A 21,087-nucleotide genomic window follows, 5' to 3' on the forward strand; every position below is an offset into this window, starting at 1 on the left:
TCACGCGACTACACCAGCGAGTACCTGCACATTTAACACAAAGAAATTTCATACATGCATTTACGAGTCGAAAAACAAATCAGGAAGAGTAAAAAAGTACGCAAAAGAAAGCACTTACAAATCTGAAACGTTAGAAACTAAAAAAATCACGTGACCAGGGAAAATTTTATTACGTACTTTTTTTGGCGGGAGTCTATTTTTAGATGATGCATATTCATTTCATTAATCTCGATTCTTTACTATGATATATTCAATTGAGGAGTTACATGATTTAAACTTCATTATTGTGTCTTGTTGTTCTGTTATTTTAGGTAGTTGTATTGCACTAAAGACTGTAATAAATTTAAGATTGATTATGCGTAAACACATACTGGGCTAGAGGCTATTTGTAATGAATATGCATGAGTCCAAGATTGCGGCGCCCTACGGGAAATCGGATTCCTTTGACGATACCCTTGTATCCATTACATGCTCAGTCAAGTGTGACATGTTCACCATAAGTGTTCCTTCCCTTGAGAAGGAGCAATAATTCAAGAAATCACCTTTTCTACAGAAATTTGAACAATAACAGATCATAGGTTTAGTGTGTAAGAACCAAATTATCAATGGAAACGGAAAATAAACAGCAAGCTTGTTTATTAAAAAATAACCGTAATAAAGTAACCTTTCACTCAACTATATTCCCAATTACATCAGTTACCATCATCCATTTTCTTACATTCCGCATAGCATTTCGATATAATTGTATAAAAACGCAAAATATTAGTGACAGTTTAATGATTTTTTTTAATAAATTTACAAACATATTTAACTTGTCGTAAATCGTCACTTAAGCTTCTGGTTGGGCATACGCACATACAAGTGTTAAAGATATACTACCTTCTTAATCGAAATGCATTTTGTTCTAGAAACGGATCATATTTCCAGACCTCTTTAAAACATTTTATTAGTCCTTGTTTGTTTGTTTGTTTTGGGTTTAACCACCGTATTTCAGTCATGTAACAGCGGGCAGTTAACCCAACGAGTGTTTCTGGATTCGGTACCAGTACAAACCTGTTCACCGCAAGTAACTGCCAACTTCACCACATGAATTGTCGGAGGTGGAGGACGAATGATTTCGGGCACAATGTCTTTTATCAAATCGTCGGGGAGAACATACGCCCCGCCTGGGGATCGAACTCGCGACCCCTTGATCTGTAGACCGACGCTATCCCTACTTAGCTAAAGGTGGTTTTAATTAGTCCTTGGTATCTTAAAATTGTGCTTATGACTGTACGAAATCAATCTTCTTGACAGGTCAAAATGAGGGCGAAGTAAGGAAGAATTAAAGCGATACAAGAGGTCCAAGGTGACCCTTAGCAGCGGCAGGTTAACACTAGTATTTACGTCAAAAGAAGTACATAAGGTATCACTGGTAAGCGATTCAATTTAAAGTATTCGTAAGTTAGTTACGTAAATTTTTATGATATATATGATGACTGGCGAGAAACCATCCAATGGTAAAGATTAACGTCAGTTGTGACAAAATCCTGTTGTGGCTATAGACTATACAATATTTTAATAAACAGTTTATATTTACAATTCTTTAAAAACATATTCCTGTTGACACCTAAGACGCTTATTGATTCCTACACGGACGCGTGCTGGCACAGATATACCATTGTCACATACGGCTTGCTGAGTCTAAATTAATAGGGGATGAAAATCCAGAGACGGTAACGTCCGTATATAGTTATTCGTCTTTGTTGTCTGCATATACTGAGGCAATATTTTCGATTTTTTTCCGGTTCCGGTTTATGTATATGCCGCAGACTGGTTGTCTGCATGAACATCCGAGCATCCAGAATCAGTTATAGAAATTCGTAAACCGTGCCAACATGATTCTTTTACTTCTTTTTTTGTAATATTAGTTTCATTTTCTTTTGAGTGTTGAATATTTCTTTGTAAGTGGATATATAAAAGATAAATCCCCATGCTAGGCGGTGCCTTAATTAAGAAATAATAAATCTGTTCCTATATTTTATCAGTTAATAAAATATGGGCAGGAGTTTGGATGCGTAATAATTAAATCACGAGTGCGTAGCACGAGTGATTTAATTATTCGCATCCAAACGACTGCCCATGTTTTATTAATTGATAAAATTATTGGAACATATTTATTATTTCGATTCTAACAACGCAAATACTTCGCATTTTCAGTACTACATTTTCAGTGTAATACGTCATTCGGGTCATATGCTGTTACAATTTACCCCCTATGGTTAGAAAGAGTTGCATAGCCAATGGAACGTATAGAAATTTGTTTCTTTTTATCAGAATTTTGAGAAGCATTTATGAATTAGTAATCTAACAGCTAGCAAACTAATTATGAAGAGAATCATCAAATTGCCACTTACCGATACGCCACGTCAGTAGCTCGAATGGATGTTACGAGCTTAATTTTATATGACGTCACATCATTATGACGTCATACTTTATGTCATACATTTAAGACGTCACCGCTGAATCTTAATTAAGCTAATTGAATTCGCTCGTAGAGATCAAAACGTGTTTTACGGTCCTACACATAAGTCAGTATGACTTTTTATCATATTTGTGTTTTTGAAATGCTGTTTTTAAACGTTTTGCCCTGAAATAATTCGTATATAATGGAACTGAAGTAGAATCTCTTATGCCACAATCATAGGGGGTGAAATGTAACAGCCAACCATATTTTATCGTAGATTCATGTGTAGGCGATTTCGCTATATGTTTATATAGCAATTGCTGCAGATCGTGTTAGAATTCATATTATTGTATGCAAATATTGCACGGCTCAGAATACATTGTCGAAACAACATTAATAAATCGAACATTTTTATAGGGAATCGATCTTACCGATTTTCGTCGCGAAAAGACGAAAATCGGGATCGATCTCTTTACAGTAGCATGCGATATACCGAAAGAAATATTTACTATTGAATTACAAAATGTGTGAATTACAAAATGTGACCTTCCGGCACGCGCACAGAGTGCTTGACTTCGGATGTTTTGGAAGAAATCGCATTTTACTTGTGACTAATAAGCGTCCACATAACGTGTCCCAACCATAACGTCTTGCACATCAGTACAAATATGGGCAGTGTTGTTTCTATTACAAAATCTTCTTTTAAAATGATACGGAATCGTTGCTGTCATCAGACAATTCTATTCAAATCTTATGTGATGAGTTGATGTAGGGTCGATTTCGGGTTGAGGCAATGCCTTATTTCATACTTCTTATTATAAATTACTTTCATAATTTAATGTCCTTTTATCAGTAAATTATTTTGTCTTCTTAACTTTATTGAAAGTTATTTCTAATTATGTGAAATAGCGAATTGGTTCCGTGCGATGAATATTTTAAACTTACTCAAGGTTATTAAAGGTATATTATACTAAACCGCAGATGTATTGTTATCATATTCAAAACTGTTCATTACTGAAATTACAGCCATTTGATATCTGTATATACAAAGGTTGATGAAATATATAAGAGTATCATTACTTCAAAAATATCGCATAAATCTTTCATTCGGATTCGCTTTGTTATGTTGAAAAGCAGTGAGTAGAGGGGACAAGTTATTTCAAAATATAATTTAAAAAAGATTATACTAATGGTGACTAATTCTTAAACAATTTGCACGGAAAAGAAAAGACTATTTGTCAATAATAAACATTATTTATTTATTTATTTTGTTGGGTTTAACGTCGCACCGACACAATTATAGGTCATATGGCGACGTTCCAGCTTTGATGGTGGAGGAAGATCCCAGGTGCCCCTCCGTGCATTATTTCGTCACGAGAGGGCACCTGGGTAGAACCACCGACCTTCCGTAAGCCAGCTGGATGGCTTCCTCACATGAAGAATTCAACGCCCCGAGTGAGGCTCGAACCCACATCGATGAGGGGCAAGTGATTTGAAGTCAGCGACCTTAACCACTCGATAATAAACATTAACACAGCGTTTCATTTTTATGCTATCTTCAAACCTATTTATCTGACAAACAAATAACACTTGAATCTCCTTGATAGAACTTGCTTAATTCTAAAGTTGCAATTTGGTGTATATTGTAGACAAGGAAATTATCAAAATAAGTGCTAGGTATTGAATGCAAAAACAAATGTAGGTATTGAATGGAAAATGTGCAACAACGACAAGTTAACGCCGACCCAACACGATTAGAACTCATTTGACGACTTTCCAGCTTTGGTGATTGCTGAAGACCCCAGGTGCCCCTTTGTGCGTTATATTATCACAATTGGCACTTCAGTGGAACTACCGACCTTCCTTAAGCCAGTTGGATGTGTGAGGCTTGAACCCACATCGGTTAGGAGTTAGGGATTCGAACTCAGCGACCAAAACTGATGTTATTTTTGTTATTTTTCAATGTTTACTTAACAATATATCTCTTCTTTCATTTATGTTACTTGAAAGGTACAACAGAGTAATGGCTGAAGGCTATCCTGATAAAGGAAAGGTTTTTAAACTGACAGATTCGACAGGTTCTAAAAAGACAATCGTAAAGTATCAACATAACTACAAGGAATTCTCACTAAAATGTAATTACCTTTTCTCATGACTATCATTGTATTTATTTGTCATTACCACAGGATTGCTTATTGCACATGTATCAAATGTACCCCTTTAAACATTCGTACTGGCTATAAAATTTCCTCTTATAGAAATATTTACAGATTATGTATCATTTACTTTTTATCGAGGCTCTCGACAGGAAAAAGAATATATATTCAAGATGAGTATATTATTATTGTCTAAGCAAATAGTATTATTACTTTTTAGCTCATCTGTCACGTAGTGACAATGTGAGCTTTTATGTTCGCCCTTCGTCCGTTCACAGTTTCTTGTTGACACGATAGAGACATTTTGCAACCAATTTTAATCAAACTTTCACAAAACTTGTATTGACATAATATTTCGGTTCCTTTCGAAAACTGGCCAGATCCCATTTTCAAGGTATGGTCTCTTTAAGGACAAAATTTGCTATTTTGGTTTGTAAACACGATAGAGACCACATCTTGCAATTGATTTTAATCAGTCTTGATCACAACTTGTTTTTGCATTATATCTGGGATCCTTTACGACCATTTTGTGTCGATTCGCCGTAAAACCAAACCCACTCACTCCTTTCAAAATCTGGCCAGATCCAATCATGGGTGCCAGAGTTATAGCCTCTTGAAGGGCCAAAGTTAGCAATTTTTGCTTTTTTGCTTTTGTAACCATATAAAGACTTCATTTATGGTTTGATATAGTACAAACTTACAAAATATCTTAAACAACAATAGATCTTAGATTCCATGATGAATCCGTCAGATCCAATCATAGGTTCCGGCCCCTGAAAGAGTCAACTTTTGTTAATTCTTATCTTGTGAGCAAAATGGAAATGACATTTTACTTCATTCGGTTTTAACCACACTTACGCACAAATTAAGTCACTATAAGAACTCGTTCCTTTCGTAACCCTCAGATTCGGTCATGGGTTCTAGAGTTACTGCCCCTCAAAGGAGCAACATTTTCTAGTTTGGCCCTTTCAGCTATATAGAGGTTTCATTTATGCTTTGATCTGATACAAACCTGCACAGAATGATTATCTTGATGATCTCTAGGCATAATTAGAAATTTGATCATATGAAAAAAGCATCAAGGATCTAGGTCACCGGGTCAAAATAAAGGAAATTTTGTTAACACACGTGAGGCCACATTTATGACCCTATTTCCTTGAAACTTCATCAGAATGTTTATCTTGAAAATTCCTAGGCCAGATTCGAAACTAGGTCATGTCGGGTCAAAAACAAGGTTATCACTCAGATCAAAAGAAAAAACTTATCAACATTGTAGAGGCCACACTTTTGACCCTTTCTTCATGAAACTTGATCAGAATGTTTATCTTGACGATTCCAAGGCCAAGTTAAAAGGTTAGCGATACTGGGTCATCATGACCCTCTTATTTATATATATGATATTTTCTATTATTGATTCTATCATATAGGTAAGCAAAAGTTTGGCATACCAGAAAGAGAGACTATTATTTTTGAAACAGAAGACGGCTTTGAAATTGACGAAGAATCCATACCGGAATTTGATAATTTTTCGATACTTGTTTTGCGTCAACAAAAGGCATCCGTTTGTAATGGTAAGGTACTCGGCATATTAAAGTGTGAAATCAGCTATTATTTTGTAATATTGTTATGATATCATAAATGCGCAGAGTAAAAGACCAAAACAATACTATTATGTCATTAATCTATGCTAAGACTGATAATTAACATATTCATTTTGTATTGATCAAATAAAACTTTGACGGTATAATTGTGTATATTTGCTTGTAATATGTATTACCTGAACATTTTCTTCTCTTTACTCATTTTGTTTCATTTCACGAAGTACTTGTCTATAAGATGAATATGCAACTTCTATTTTTTACATTCATATATCCTTTCCGTAGCCGCAACGTAATAAAACGTTGGTCGTTGATTGCCCTTTCACGTTTATAACACGAAATTCTTTTTAAAAACACTTCCGAAAGGACGAGGTCTGAAGCTCTAAAATACGGAAATATTTGACATCCGAGGCATTTACTGACAGACAACATCAAAACGAACCGTCTGAACGCTTTGACGAAGTTCGAGGTATCACCATCACCCTTACTTCGTTACGGACCCCTATGGGATTTATGGTTTTTTTGGGGGTTTTTTTTCTTATTAAATACTTTTCGTAGATATAAAGCTTTCTTGTCGTTCTAAAGCTCAGGTATTTCCAAATTGTAAGAAGGTATGAAAACTACATATTACACGGAGTGACCCCTGCACGTGAACACCGACTATAGACCAATGCAAATGCGACTTTCGATTTCAAGTTTAGCCAGTGCAGTTCCATGTTCTTTACTTCCGTGAAAAGCTGAAGGTCGTCTGCGTCATTTTCTGTGTTGTCAAAAGCCTACTTTTTTATGCCTGGCGAGATTGTGTAAATATGATATTTATAGTTTATTGATATAATGAAACTTTGACAGTATAATTGTGTATATTAGCTTGTTAAATATTATATTAGCTTGTAACATGTATTACCCGAACCTTTTCTTCTTTTTACGCATTTTGTTTCGTGGAATATTTTCTCCTAAGGGTATCTAGTGAATATCTGCTTTTAAATTTTTTGTAAGTTTTAGCAGATTTTTTGAAAGTGGCGACCTCAAATCGAAGATAACTTTTTATAATCATTCCACGTAAAAAATTTTGAAGGACATACTGTTTTATGACTGGTCGTTCTAGACAGAATATTATATCTGCACCTTATCGTTTAGCTTTTTTTAAGATAATAGCTCAGCAGTTGCAGCCTGATACTAAAAATGACTATTGTCATTACGCATTATAGGTATTCAAAGACATGTTTGATTTAGACTTTAGTTAAGATTAAGGTTATATAGATATGATTCCGATCATGGCATTTCAATTTTAATACTGGATAAACACACAAAATGCTCATTCAAACGGAGGTTAAAGGGATGGAATTCGGCTTGTATAGTACCATCGTTTTACAGTATGCTAGCTGACTGATGTGTTTGAAAGAAGCCAAACGCAAATATCATGGGCAATCTCTCTAAGTCAGTATCTTATATCAAGGCGCTTTCGTATAATTACATTCGTAAACATTTATATAATTGCTTCATCTCTCCGTGTATCTTTTTTTTATAAAACTGCCTTGCAGCAGAATGTTTATGTACAAAAGATCTTATGAATTAAACGTTTTCTGTAATTACCTATATTTTATCCCGTATTTATATGAGCAGAATTAATTTGCTCGGAGACCGATGGAAAAAAATGTTAATGCACTAGTGTAATAAAGCTTTGACGTCGACGTCGTTTATAGTATAAGAGACGATGGTCAAATTGACTTGTTGATATTGTAAAAGAAAGTAGAATTTTTGATGTTTCTACAGGAAATACTAACACGTCAAAAAGAATGTTACATTTGTGACTTAGTTGACTTAATTTGTTTCCGGAATACTATGGAGATGTCACAGGATGAGAAAAATGTGCAGCAAGACCGGAACTCGAACCCGGGGCCTCGGAATACCGTTCCGATGCTCTACCGACTGAGCTACCCGGCCGCCTACACATTTTCTCCCCTTTTAACTATACAAGTCCTATACCGTGACATACTCCCCCGCTATATGAAATTCGTCCTCGAATTTCTAATGGGATAGAGAACAAGATTCCATGTGAAACAGATGTGTTCGCAAAGCTTGAGAAGACTATCCTCGGAAAACCATACTTACCATCATTTGAAGGCAATCAGTTCGAGGAATGGAAGTTAGAAGTATCTTGTTTATTGAAATCAGGATTATACCCAGATTACCTGATAGCCCAGTTAGTTCGGAATTCTCTCGAAGGAAAGACTAGAAGAGGTTTACTTACCTTACAGCCTGGTGCTTCTGCAAGAGAAATTCTAAGAAAAATAGAATCTGTATATGGAAATGTAAAAAGTGGAGATTCTCTTATTCATGATTTCTATTCAACAAAACAGTCATCAAATGAGTCTTGTACAGATTGGGGAATCAGAATTGAAACTCTTTTCTATCAAGCCGTTGATAAAGGAGAAGTCGATGAATCTAGAAAAGATGGCAAACTAAAAGAGAGATTTTGGAGAGGATTATTTTCAGAAAGACTGAAGAATGCGACAAGAGTGACTTATGAGCCTAGCGATTCTTTCGAGAAGTTAAGGAAAAAGGCAAATTGGAGGAAGTAGAAATAGATACAGGGAAAGAAAATAGGAAAGAAGCAAGTCCAGTTGAAATAACAGAAGATGAAACAACACAGCCGAAAATACACCAACCGATAAGGACTTCAGAAACAGACTCGAAATTAGACATGATACTGGAGAAAATGAAAGCATTGGAAGAGGAGGTAAAGGAGTTGAAAAGACGCCAGAATTCAGAGGAGAATAGATACAATAGTGATTACTCGCAGTGAAGAGGTAGAGCCAGATTCAGAGGAAATGCTGGTTATAGTGCACGGTACAGAGGTAGAAGATATCGAAGTCCATCGCATCAAAATAGAAATAGAAACAAACTTCAACCAGAAAATGAAAGAACCCCGAAAGAGAAGTCTGAACAGAAATCTGAAAAGTCTGATAAGAAAGACAAAGAGACCGACAAAAAGGAGAAACCTTTAAACGGGTAGATGTCTCTGTCGCAGGGCAGACCAGAGACTCCCATGAACAAAGCCCTAGGAATGAATTGTACGAAAGAATAGTAGGATCTTGTAATGAAATCGAAATTGAAGTTGAAGGAAATAGAACAGTTGGACTTATAGATACCGGCTCAATGGTAACTACAACAGCAGTAGATTTTTACAAGTCCTTAGACCCTGTACCTCAGCTACATCCATTACAAGACTTTGATTTAGAAATAACCAGTGCTAGCGGAGAGAAACTTCCATACAGAGGATATGTTGAGATAGATGTTAAAATACCATGCCTAACAGACACTGCATTTTCTGTTCCCGCTTTAGTAGTGTCTATGACTGATTACAACAGAAAAGTTCCATTAGTAATTGGCACAAATGTTATTAGACAAGCAAGATTAGAGCTAAAAGATGAAAGTGATATACCAGAAGCATGGAGCAATGCATTTACTTCAATTTGTACTACTAGAGCAGGTATTGCGAAATCTACAAAATCAGTCACTTTACAACCATATGAATCGACTGTAGTGTCAGGTTTTGTGAGAAATATTAGATCATGCGAAGCAGTTGTTACATAACCATCAGACAGTGGATATTCTAGTAAAGTCAATGTATGTCCCAGAGTCGTCAAACTGAACGAACAAGGAAAAACATCAAGGGTTCCTGTTAAAATATTTAATATGTCAGCTAAAGTTATAACCATTCCAGAGAAAGCTAATATCTGTGAACTACACGAAGTTGATGTCCTCAGGTCAGCTCCCATCAGTCATCCGTCAAAGGCTCAAGTCCACCAGCAAGCAGCATCTGAAAAAGAAAATAAGAAACATGTTAAACAAGTAGATTATCAGAAGATCAGATAAAAGTAGTCAGTACATTTTTAAGTAAATGGGATCATATATTCTCTAAAAGCGTCACTGATTTAGGCTCCTGTAATCTGTTAAAACATGAAATCAAACTTGAAACGGAAAAAACATTTAAACAACCCCATCGTCGCATACCACCGTCATTGCTTCAAGAAGTCCGAGAACATTTGAAAGAAATGCTCGAAGCTGGAGCCATACGAAATAGTGAAAGTCCATATTCATCAAATATAGTTGTAGTCCGCAAGAAAGACGGCACAATCCGCTTCTGCCTAGATTACCGGAAGCTCAATAGTTTGACAATAAAAGATGCTTATGGCATTCCTCGCGTTGAAGACACACTCCATCTATTGTCTGGCGCAAAATATTTCACAAATTTGGATCTTAGAAGCGGATACTGGCAGAAAGAAATAAGTAAAAAGAACAAACATAAAACTGCATTTCAAGCTGGTACACTTGGCTTTTACGAATTCAACCGGATGCCGTTTGGACTCTGCAACGCACCAGCGACTTTCCAGCGTGTGATGGAGCGTTGCATGGGTGAAATGAATCTTCGAGACTGCCTAATATATCTCGATGACGTCATATAATTTTCAAAATCTTTCGAAGAACATCTCAGACGAATTGATGCTGTTTTCACACGTCCAGAAGAACACAATCTGAAGTTAAAGGCATCAAAATGTGAATTCTTTCAATCAAAAGTCACATACTTAGGTCATGTTGTGTCTGAAAACGGAATTGAGACTGATCGTGAAAAGATAACTGCTGTCAAGTCGTGGCCAATACCATCATAAGTCAAAGAGGTTAGAGCCTTTCTTGGTTTCACTGGCTATTATCGACGCTTCATCAAGAACTATGCTAGCAAAGCAAGACCTCTTAACGATCTTCTAGTCTGATCTTCTACCACCAAAAAGAGCAAGAAACAGACAAAGAGTCATAAAGTGAAGAAAACACCGTTTGTTTGGGGACCAGCACAACAACAAGCATTCGACAACCTTATTGACGCATTAACACATCCACCTATACTAGCATATGCTGACTACAGTAAGCCGTTTAAGCTTCACACGGACGCTTCTGGAACAGGTCTTGGAGCAGTCCTTTACCAAGAGCAAGATGGATACGGTCGCGTTATAGCATATGCTAGTAGAAGCCTAAAACCATCGGAACGTAACTATCCGGCACATAAACTGGAATATTTAGCACTTAAATGGGCAGTTGTGGACAAAGTCCATGATTACTAATATGGCTCTACATTCGACGTGTTAACCGACAATAACCCGTTGGTGTATGTCTTCTCCAGTGCTAAACTTGATGCCACCGGACATAGATGGATGGCAGAATTAGCACACTATAAATGCCAAATTCGTTACAGAAGCGGAAAACTAAATGCTGATGCCGATGGCCTATCACGGAAATACATGTACAATGAAAGAGATGAACAGGTTCTTGTATTTCCTGACATCCTCAAAGCAGTTTCATCAGCTATCGAAACATCTACTGACGAATCCCCAGTCGTTTACAGTTTAGTGGTCGAAGATCCATCTTCAACAAATAGAAATGAAGTATCCCAATGTGAAGATATTCCTCCTGCATTTTTGGGAAGTACTGCTTTGACACAACAAGATTGGATCAAAGCTCAATCAAAAGAGGATGATTTGTTATCGGCCATTAAATTCTGTCAAAGCGACAAGTCTCAAAGTGCAGACAAAATAAAGCTGAGAAGATATTATCCCATGCGTCACAAACTTCACGTGAAAGATGGTATTTTATTCCACAAAGGGATTGTAAATGGTTTTGAATGCGATCAACTTGTTGTACCTGAACTAATACGCCATATCATCTTCCAGGCTTACCATGACGATCTAGGCCATCAAGGTCGTGACCGCACTTTATCCTTGATAAAACAGCGATTCTTTTGGCAGGGCATGGATAAATACATAAGGAACAGTATACAGCATTGTGGGCGATGTATAACGAGAAAGACTTTACCTACCAAAGCCGCAGAAATGGTTCCAATCACATCTTCAAGTCCCATGGAACTAGTGTGCATAGATTACCTCTCCCTAGAAAAATCAAAAGGTGGCTATGAGAATATTTTGGTGATAACAGATCACTTTACTAAATACGCTCAGGCAATTCCAACAAGAAACCAAAAGGCAACGACAACAGCCAAAGCACTCTATGAAAATTTCTTCATTCACTATGGATTCCCAGCCCGCCTCCATAGTGACAGAGGTCAAATCTTCGAGTCAAAGATCATCTCTAAATTATGTAAACTAACAGGAATAAAGAAAAGCAGAACGACTCCATACCACCCGATGAGTAACGGAACTACCGAAAGATACAATAAAACACTAATAAACCTGTTAGGAACATTGCCTGAGCATAAGAAACAGAACTGGAAGGATCAAGTCTCCACAATGACGCATGCCTACAATGCTGCAGTTCACAATACCACAAACTGTTCACCATACTATTTGATGTTCGGCAGGCATCCTCGTCTAGTCATCGATGCCTTCCTTATTCTTTCTATGGACAAGGATCGAGAAGTCATGACGATTATATAGATAAACAACGATCTCGTCTCAAGTTTGCTTATCAAAAAGCCGAACAAGAAACAAAGAAAAATTGCCGCCGTTACAAACAACATTACGACAAAAATGTTCGTCACAACAGAATTCTTCCTGGTGACAGAGTGTTGGTTAAGAAAGTTGGTTTCCAAGAGAAATATAAGCTTTCAGACATATGGGAAGAAAATACTTACCTGGCTAAGTCCCAACCAAATCCTGACGTCCCTGTTTTTGAAGTGGAAGCAGAAGGTGTACCTAGAGCAAAGGTGGAGCTTCTTCATAGAAACATGTTGCTTCTCTTCATGTCTTTACCAGTTCCGTTTGAACCATCAGAATACTTACCTGATTCCTCAGTGTTTGAGCCATCATCAGATGAGGATCCGGAACATTTAGAAGGATCGGCTTTCCGTGATGTTGATCTTTCTCACGACTCAGATCATGGAGAAGAAAGTCATGGATCTTCAACCGTTCAGCGGAACCTGACAGCAGTCGTGATGAAAGTCCTATCCGTAGGCCAAAACGTACTCGTCGAAAACCGGAACGATATTCAGGAGACGACTGGAGGAAACCAAACAAGTAGAACGGCAAGGCTTCTAACATTTAAAAGTTATGTAGAGACAATTGTAAATGAACAATCATCTATTGTGTTTTTAACAAAAAGACATTTTGTTCAGTGTTTTTAACAATCTGATATTCACCTACACAAATATTATTTATATTTATCGTTTGGATGCGACGCGACATCTTCAACTTGACTGTTACAAATGTTATTGGAAATAACATGCTAATATACCAGTATATGAGTATTTTTATATAAGATACTTCTGTCGCAGTAATGGAAATAGTTTTTAGTTCATGCTACATACGCAGTCAAATACATTAGTTCATTTGCATATACTCATTCATTCATTCCTCCATTCCATTCCATTCCATACCATTTGTACAATTTCATTAATTCATATTTAATCAAGTATGAATTCTGTTGTTATAAATAAATGTTTAATCATGATATCATTGTTTGGATTTTACTGTAAACGGTAAAATTGTGTCCTAATGTTTATGTTTAGGACCTATATGATATGCAGATCAGATTTCATTAACGTGAAATTTTGTTATAATTAATTATGTTCTTTTGCAGGGCGTACCGTTAATTATTTTGAAATACAATGTCGAGGACGACATTTTCACAAAGGAGGGAATAATGTCATAGGTCATAAAATAAGAATTGTCTAAGGTCTATAGCATCAGTGTAAATTATATATTATATTCCAATATTTTATGATGTATTCTCCTCTACGACCTATACATCCCAATACAATAATCTACTGACGGATGCCGTACCATACTAATCCTATAACGTCACATCACCCTTCCCGTGAACCCCTTTGTTATTTGTTGTCCGCCATTATCGAATAGATAGATTGATAGGCATTGTATTGCAATAAATATATTTTATATATATTTCCAGACTTCCTCATACAGAACCCATATCACATAAAAGTCCCCCGTGACAGAGATGTAGTTTATAAAATTCGGAAAACAAAACATAGCACTTATTTTAATCAAATATTTGTAAAATTGGTTAAAAAGTTTATCAAAAGAGGATACGATGCGAAAATCGTGAAGCAAAGTGCATGTTTAGTGATTGACCCCTCTACAGTTAATTGCTACGCTTTCCTATTTGATGGTGCGATGACTAATAAATTGTGTGTAGGACTCCTTGATGCTTTTCTCCTAAATCCTACATACAACGGACGAAAGGGAGTTGATTTTTGTCTTACACAGTCTTACAGTTTTCTTAGTCTAGCCCTTAAAAGTTAGGCTCTTGTTGCTCTGACTTCAAACAAGTTGTTGAGTACATTGGTGTAATTAGACCTAATATTTACTTTAATCTTATGTTTTGCTTTATTTATCTGTTATTTTTGCACTAATGTTAGAGCCTTTTCCAGCGGGGATTTTATTTACATTTTGTTGTTTAACTTGTTGAAAATAGGGTAAGTGCGAAGTTGGCATACCCTAAACGCGTTTAAATCCCCTGTTTCTTTTATAAATTTATATAGGTTACTAACCGTTCCAAGGCGGTGCCCCTATTTTCAACTGTTTTTTTTCTCTGTCTTGTATTGTCTGTTGCGTATGTTTTCTTGTTTGTTGTAAGCGTATTTCCTCCTCCTCACTCCCTCTATTGCCCCCTCCTTTCCCTTGCATTTACGCTTCTTTTTGCATCCCCTCTCCCTTTACTTTGAGTAAGTTTTCGTGCCCCCATCACCTTGTCTTTGCAGCCGGAATCCTAAGATGGTATTTGATTGTTTTTTACTACATGTCTTTGTGCGTCTGTGTGCTTGTGAGTTTTTCAACGATGCCATTCTGTTTTCTTATGTGTTGCTAGTTGGTTTGTCTATGTTATTAGTGAGTGAGTGAGTTGGGTTCTACGGCGAATCGACACAAAATGGTTAGTTGGTCGTAGTTGTGACTTTGGTACATGAGTGTCTGCGCTATTGTGGTTTACGTTGTAGTATGACTGTTATTAAAGAACATGGCATTCCCATGTGTATTTGCCCATGTTTAACTTTCCTCTTCGGGTTCCTTTCGCCCCCCCCCCCCCCCCCCCCCCCCCACCGGCACCATTACCTTTTCCTTCCCCTCCCCTTCTATATGTAGCATAAATTAATATTTACTAGTTGGATGTTTGGCGCAACCGTCTGAAATATTTTTCCATTACAGCTTCTTTTTGTTGTAGGCCTACTATGCAAATACGTGGCTCTGGGGTTGTGTTTTTAGTGCGCTGTGCTTCCAAGAAATCTACCTTACCTTTTATCTTTTGTACATTGACTTTATTAAACGCGTTGAATAAAATTGATGAAATGCTCGACAAAGCCTCGCATTTTATATCAATTTTAAACAACTCGTTTAATAAATTCATTATAAAAACACTCTAATGTAATATCCTCTGTGTACTGGGTGTCTTGAAGGAATGACAATAATATCTTGTAATTATATGGAGCAATGGGTCTAACAGAAACGTAAAATCATACAAAATGCATAGCGTGAATGAAGTACAAATATCAAAAATGAAGGATCATTTGCTAGGTAGGTAAGACAGAAATTCCATGCGAATGAAAAGCTTACCTACGACACTGTGTCTGAAATCATTCGTCCTCCACTTCTGATTCATGTGAATCATGTGAGGAAGTTGGCAGTAACTTGCGGGGAACAGGTTTTTACTGGTACAGTATCCAGGAACACTGTTTAGGTTAACTGCCCGCCGTTACATGACTGAAATACTGTTGAAAAACGGCGTTAAACCCAACACAAACATCCAAATTATGTGCGCACGACATTTGTACATCTATGCGTGCGTGAGGACATGCAAGCGTGCGTGTGTTTGAGATTTGTGTGACAGAATTTTCTTTTATCCAGTATGAAAAAGTCTTTTAGGCGGTAATTCGTACCCGCTCTGACCATGTTAGTTCAGATTAATTCAATGTCATCTTTTATTTTTTGCCAGATGCTATCTATCTATTTACCGTTCCCTGACGTAGAAATGACATGGGAGTAAGCAGTGTCTAGTTTCTGTGTTATAATAAACTCGATATTTTCTTTGATAGAATATACTGACGAAATTGGTATTGGGTCCGCTGAGTGGTCAGATCCTGCCGTAGAAGACATAACAGCAGGTATATAAAGCATAGTTTTGATCAATTTGTAAAAAAAGGTTTAAACCTGAATAGAAAGCAGGAAAGGAAAGTTTTCTATAAGTGTATTTTTGTATGTGTTAGAGATATTTCATGAGCTTTAATTATAGCTCGGGCCATTCAGATATACTTCGGATGTTATTATGGGTATTCAATTCTATTTGATAAAGACCCAAAATACCCCTTCAAACATATTGCTTATACAAAATATATTGACCACGTAGGGTTTAACGTAGAGCCACATCTTAGATGCAATTTATGCTATGCCAGTGACTTAATCAAAGGCTAAATCATTTTCCTTAATGCAAAATGTTTCATTAACTTATAATATATGTCATGACGAGTTACAAACTGATAATTTCCTGTATTAAACCTTAAAGCCTTTTTCTTTAGGTGCTAAGGAAATAAAACGAAAATTGAAGGAATATGGAGATGAGAACGTTGAGGAAATTGTACGGTCTAGCGTTGATGAATGGAAATCTTCGCCTTTGAATATATGCGTCACAGGCTCTAGTGGAAACGGAAAATCATTTCTAATTAATGTACTACGTGACGTCAAAGATCCGAAAGATAAATCATATGCCAAGTCTGGTACGACAGAAACAACATACGAATGTAAAGATTACCCACATCCAAAATATAAAAATATTATATTATGGGATGTTCCGGGAGTCGGATCGCCGAGATTTCCAAAGAAAACGTATTTATCCGATATTGTGGTCGATCGGTATGATTTCTTCCTTATATGTTCTTCTGCCAGATTTAAGGAACACGATTCATGGTTGGCCGAAGAAATAAAGAAGAGACATAAACGTTTTTATTTTCTCCGCACAAAAGTTGACCAGGACATAGACTGTGCATGTCGTGACAAGGGCATAGAAAGCTTTAACAGGCAAAATGTGCTTGCGACCATCCGGAATTATTGTGAAAGCTATCTTCCTGATAATGCAGCCGTTTTTTTGATTTCAAGTTATCATCCGACAGATTATGATTTCCCATTACTTTTGGAACGTCTTGTTGACGATGCCCCTTCGGAACAAAAACATGCGCATGTTTTTGGTCTATGTTTAACTTCTAAAGAATTGATTGAAAGGAAAGCAAAATTTCTAGAAGGAGAGATTTGGAAAATTGCATTTCTGTCAGGATTAGCAGGTGTTGTTCCCCTACTAGGCTCCGATATAGATATAGATTTAATTTACAAAACTGTCAAAACGTACAGGGAAATCTTCAAATTGACAGATGAAGAAATAAACACATTTGCCGTCAATACCGGTGTAACACCCGATGTATTTAGAAAAGCTGCTGGTTTAAAGCTAGGACCAGCAATGTTTACATCTGCAGGTATCGTTAGTTTAATATCGCCGGAATCCGCTTTACAGAATTTCAGATTTGGTGTTTCTATTGTTCCCGTGATAGGCTCTGCTGTTTCTGGAACATTGTCTTACAATATAACAGGAAGAATTTTAAAGAAACTGCTGAATGCCTGTAAAGATGACGCCTTAAAAGTATTTGATTTTGTTGAAGCACGACAGACATCTACTGAATAGGTTCAATATAACGTTAATAGACAGATAATTTTTGCAGAACCAAAGAGGTCCGACTTAACCCAACACATCTATATGGTTCCTTACAACAGTAGATACCTCAGCACCACAATGTCGTGTACCCTTAGTGTTTGTTAAGCATATTATTATCAAGGTGTGTGTGGGTGCGTGCTTGCGTGTTTAATGTCTTTTCAACAACTCTGTGTGTGTGCGTGCGTGCGCGTGCGTTCGGATTTAACGTCTTTTTCAACACCGTTTTGGTTTAAACCAGGATTCCGTTCAAATAACAATGTTAGGTTTAGTTGACTGATTGATGTTTTTATGTATATTCTTTGTATCATAAATTACCTTTTAATTGACAAGAACTTTAAAGAGGCCTTTAAAGTTTATTCTTGAAGTGAGCTATATGTTCCTTAGGATATTCGTATTTATACTAAATTTAGAACGATGCTTTATTTTGTTCCTTTTGGACGGATGTATGAAAGACATGTTGCCAGTGAGTTAAGAGCAATTCTATACTGGGAACTTGAGAGGCCGTCATTTTTTAGTCACTGATGGTTGCTCAGAACTTGTTTCATGAATGTATTTCTGTTGTTATTGAAATAGATGAATTAAAACACAGTGATATTGGAGTGGAAATAATGATTGTGTTAAATAAAATAGAGCTGCATATTTACACCAAAATCAAACGGCTGAGAAAGTAAATTTTCTTCAGCTTAGATTAAATAGTGTTAAAAGAAAATAAAACACTTTGTTCTAGTAAACGATATTTATCATAGCACTTATGGTGAGTTACGTAAGCCACAGTGATGCAACAGGTTAAATTTGTTTTAAAAATTTTAGTGAAAAACTATGTGTCTTCTTTTTATATAGCCTTTTTAAAGCTTCTTACTTGTTCAGTGTCTTAGCACTATAGCAGAAGACTGACAAATCAAGAGGAGACAACTATTACTCAAATTTAAAAGAAAATTCAACTATTGAATTTTTAAAATTTGAATAAAATTAAAATTCCACAAACCTTGGAAATATCCTTTTAGCCACTGATTTGTATTGTTATCAGCTACTAGTGCATGAAGTTTCATTACTGTAAACCCTATGGTTGCTGAGATATTCCACTTTCTGAATTTTGCATATAGGTGTCGGCCCAGTATAATTTCTCCTTCTTTGCTGTATAGTAAAACAATCACTTTTGGACATAGATTGTGAATTTCACAACAAAATTGCAGCATAGACAGCTCTGTATTTCTGAAGAGTAATACTATCCCAGTCAATATATCACAGAAAAACACCACCATCAACAATGAACTTTTTTGCTACACATCAAAGTATCTAGTCCATGTTTAAATTTCCCACTGACATCTGTCATGGCCGCCAGTCTGGTGTAGTTTTTTAATCCTTCCGCACAGAAATGTAGTCCTGAAAATCACACATAAAACAACTGTTAAAGACATCAGAAATGACACTACTTCCTAGGATACAACGACCCGGATGTACTTCAATACCGGGTTGACACCTGAAACGAACTGGTCCTATATTAGCAAAATCAAAGTACGCCAATAACTTTTTGTACGGTCTCTATGTTGTATCAGTGCAATGGAAAAGTAAGCTATCTATGATAAATGCTATGCAGGATAACGCAGTCATGCATCTAAGAATTCTAAAATTGATTTCTTTGATTTTCTCATATTTCTAGATATTTCTCCCATATTTAGACGTATATATTATATTGATATCAGAGATTGTTCTCTTTCCAGCAGTAGATTTTTTTCCAGCATATTTTACTTTGTGAAATTCTTTGGGTTTTGACTTATTTAAAAAAAAATCGTCTGTTTGTTGACAAATTTCACCACAAAAAAATGTCACTCTTTCCCAAGGGCCTCAAAGGATTTGATCTTTACATAGTTTTCTTTTCAGACTGCTAATCCTTGTAGTAATTAAGGATGTTTTTTCCGTGGTGCATGTTTTGCATGAGGTACTAGGTCAATAGTCACCAAAGCTTTGTTGAGCCGTATATGTCACAGATCAAATATCAACACGTGTGTGATATATTCGACCGTAAAACTGACATTTGTCTTATGTGACATATTCGTCTGGTCATTTTTGACAGTTTTCACCGAAACGTATATGCCACATTCGTTGTGATATAAAATGCATGAAACTACAAATAATGCTTTAGTTAAACTCATTCCAGGAAGGGGATCAGAACCCACCCATCCCCGGACCCCCGTAGTAGCCGGCCAAATATATCAAGTTTACTCTGTGTTTAAGCTGATCGCTTTGAAATAAATGTATTCTTAAGGTCGCACGTGTAACTGGGATTTTTATAGATACTCCCGTCATTGCATTGTGGCAAATTACAGAATGAAATGCTAATGGATGTCCCCGAACACCGTGACCCAAGTGTTACACCGATAAAAATGTATAGTGATGTTTTATACTCGATGTTATTCCGAAAAAAATGTATACACAGGGGATTACCGATATTTGAGTTTCATATATACGTGCTCTGAATGAACACATGCTGTCTCATAGGAAAGAAACAGGCAGTCCAAAAATAAAATGGTAGTGGTGGTAGTGGTAGTGGTGGTGGTAGTAGTAGAAGTGGTGGTAGTGGCAGTGGTGGTGGTAGAGGTGATGGTAGAAGTAGAAGTGGCGGTAGTAGTAGTAGCAGTGGTTGTAGTGATGGTAGTAGTAGTAGTGGTGGTAGTGGTAGTGGTGGTGGTGGTTTTGGTAGTACTGGTAGTAGTGGTGGTAGTAGTGGAAGTGGTAGAAGTTATAGTAGTAGTGGTGGTTGTAGTAGTAGTAGTGGTAGTGGTAGTGGTGGTGTTAGTGGTAGTGGTGATGTTAGTGGTAGTAATGGTGGTAGTGCTTGTGGTAGTGGTAGTAATAGTAGTGGTGGTGGTAGTGGTAGTTAGAACTAAACTGGACAGAAGATGGCATCGAACGATTGGCGATTTCATACAGTAATCGAGTTTTTCGTTTTTCGATCTTTTTCCGATCAATGTAGTTTCTAAACGATCAAGAGTCGATTGCTACATGATCTTTTCACGATCTTTTCACGATTTCTTCAAGAACCCTTGCCAACCGACCCTACTCAATTTTTAACGTATACAAATATCGGATAAAAAGCATTGCCGATGGAAGTAGACCTAAAACGGACATTCCGACCTCTTGCTAATCGAGCTCGATCAGTTACCGACCA

The 21,087-nt window shown here is 36.6% G+C and overlaps 1 protein-coding gene across 1 annotated transcript; it reads left to right on the plus strand.

The window, feature by feature from the left end:
- Window positions 1–1,209: 1,209 nt before the first annotated feature.
- LOC123539879 (interferon-inducible GTPase 1-like) lies at window positions 1,210–18,364 on the plus strand. Its single transcript, XM_053538118.1, has 5 exons — window positions 1,210–1,414; window positions 4,457–4,581; window positions 6,030–6,173; window positions 16,255–16,323; window positions 16,735–18,364. Exons 2-5 carry the CDS (start codon window positions 4,470–4,472, stop codon window positions 17,886–17,888), a joined length of 1,479 nt encoding a protein of 492 aa, XP_053394093.1. The 5' UTR covers window positions 1,210–1,414; window positions 4,457–4,469; the 3' UTR covers window positions 17,889–18,364.
- The last annotated feature ends 2,723 nt before the right edge of the window (window positions 18,365–21,087 follow it).

Source organism: Mercenaria mercenaria, chromosome 3 (assembly GCF_021730395.1).
Source record: "Mercenaria mercenaria strain notata chromosome 3, MADL_Memer_1, whole genome shotgun sequence".
Classification (NCBI taxonomy): Eukaryota; Metazoa; Mollusca; class Bivalvia; order Venerida; family Veneridae; genus Mercenaria; species Mercenaria mercenaria.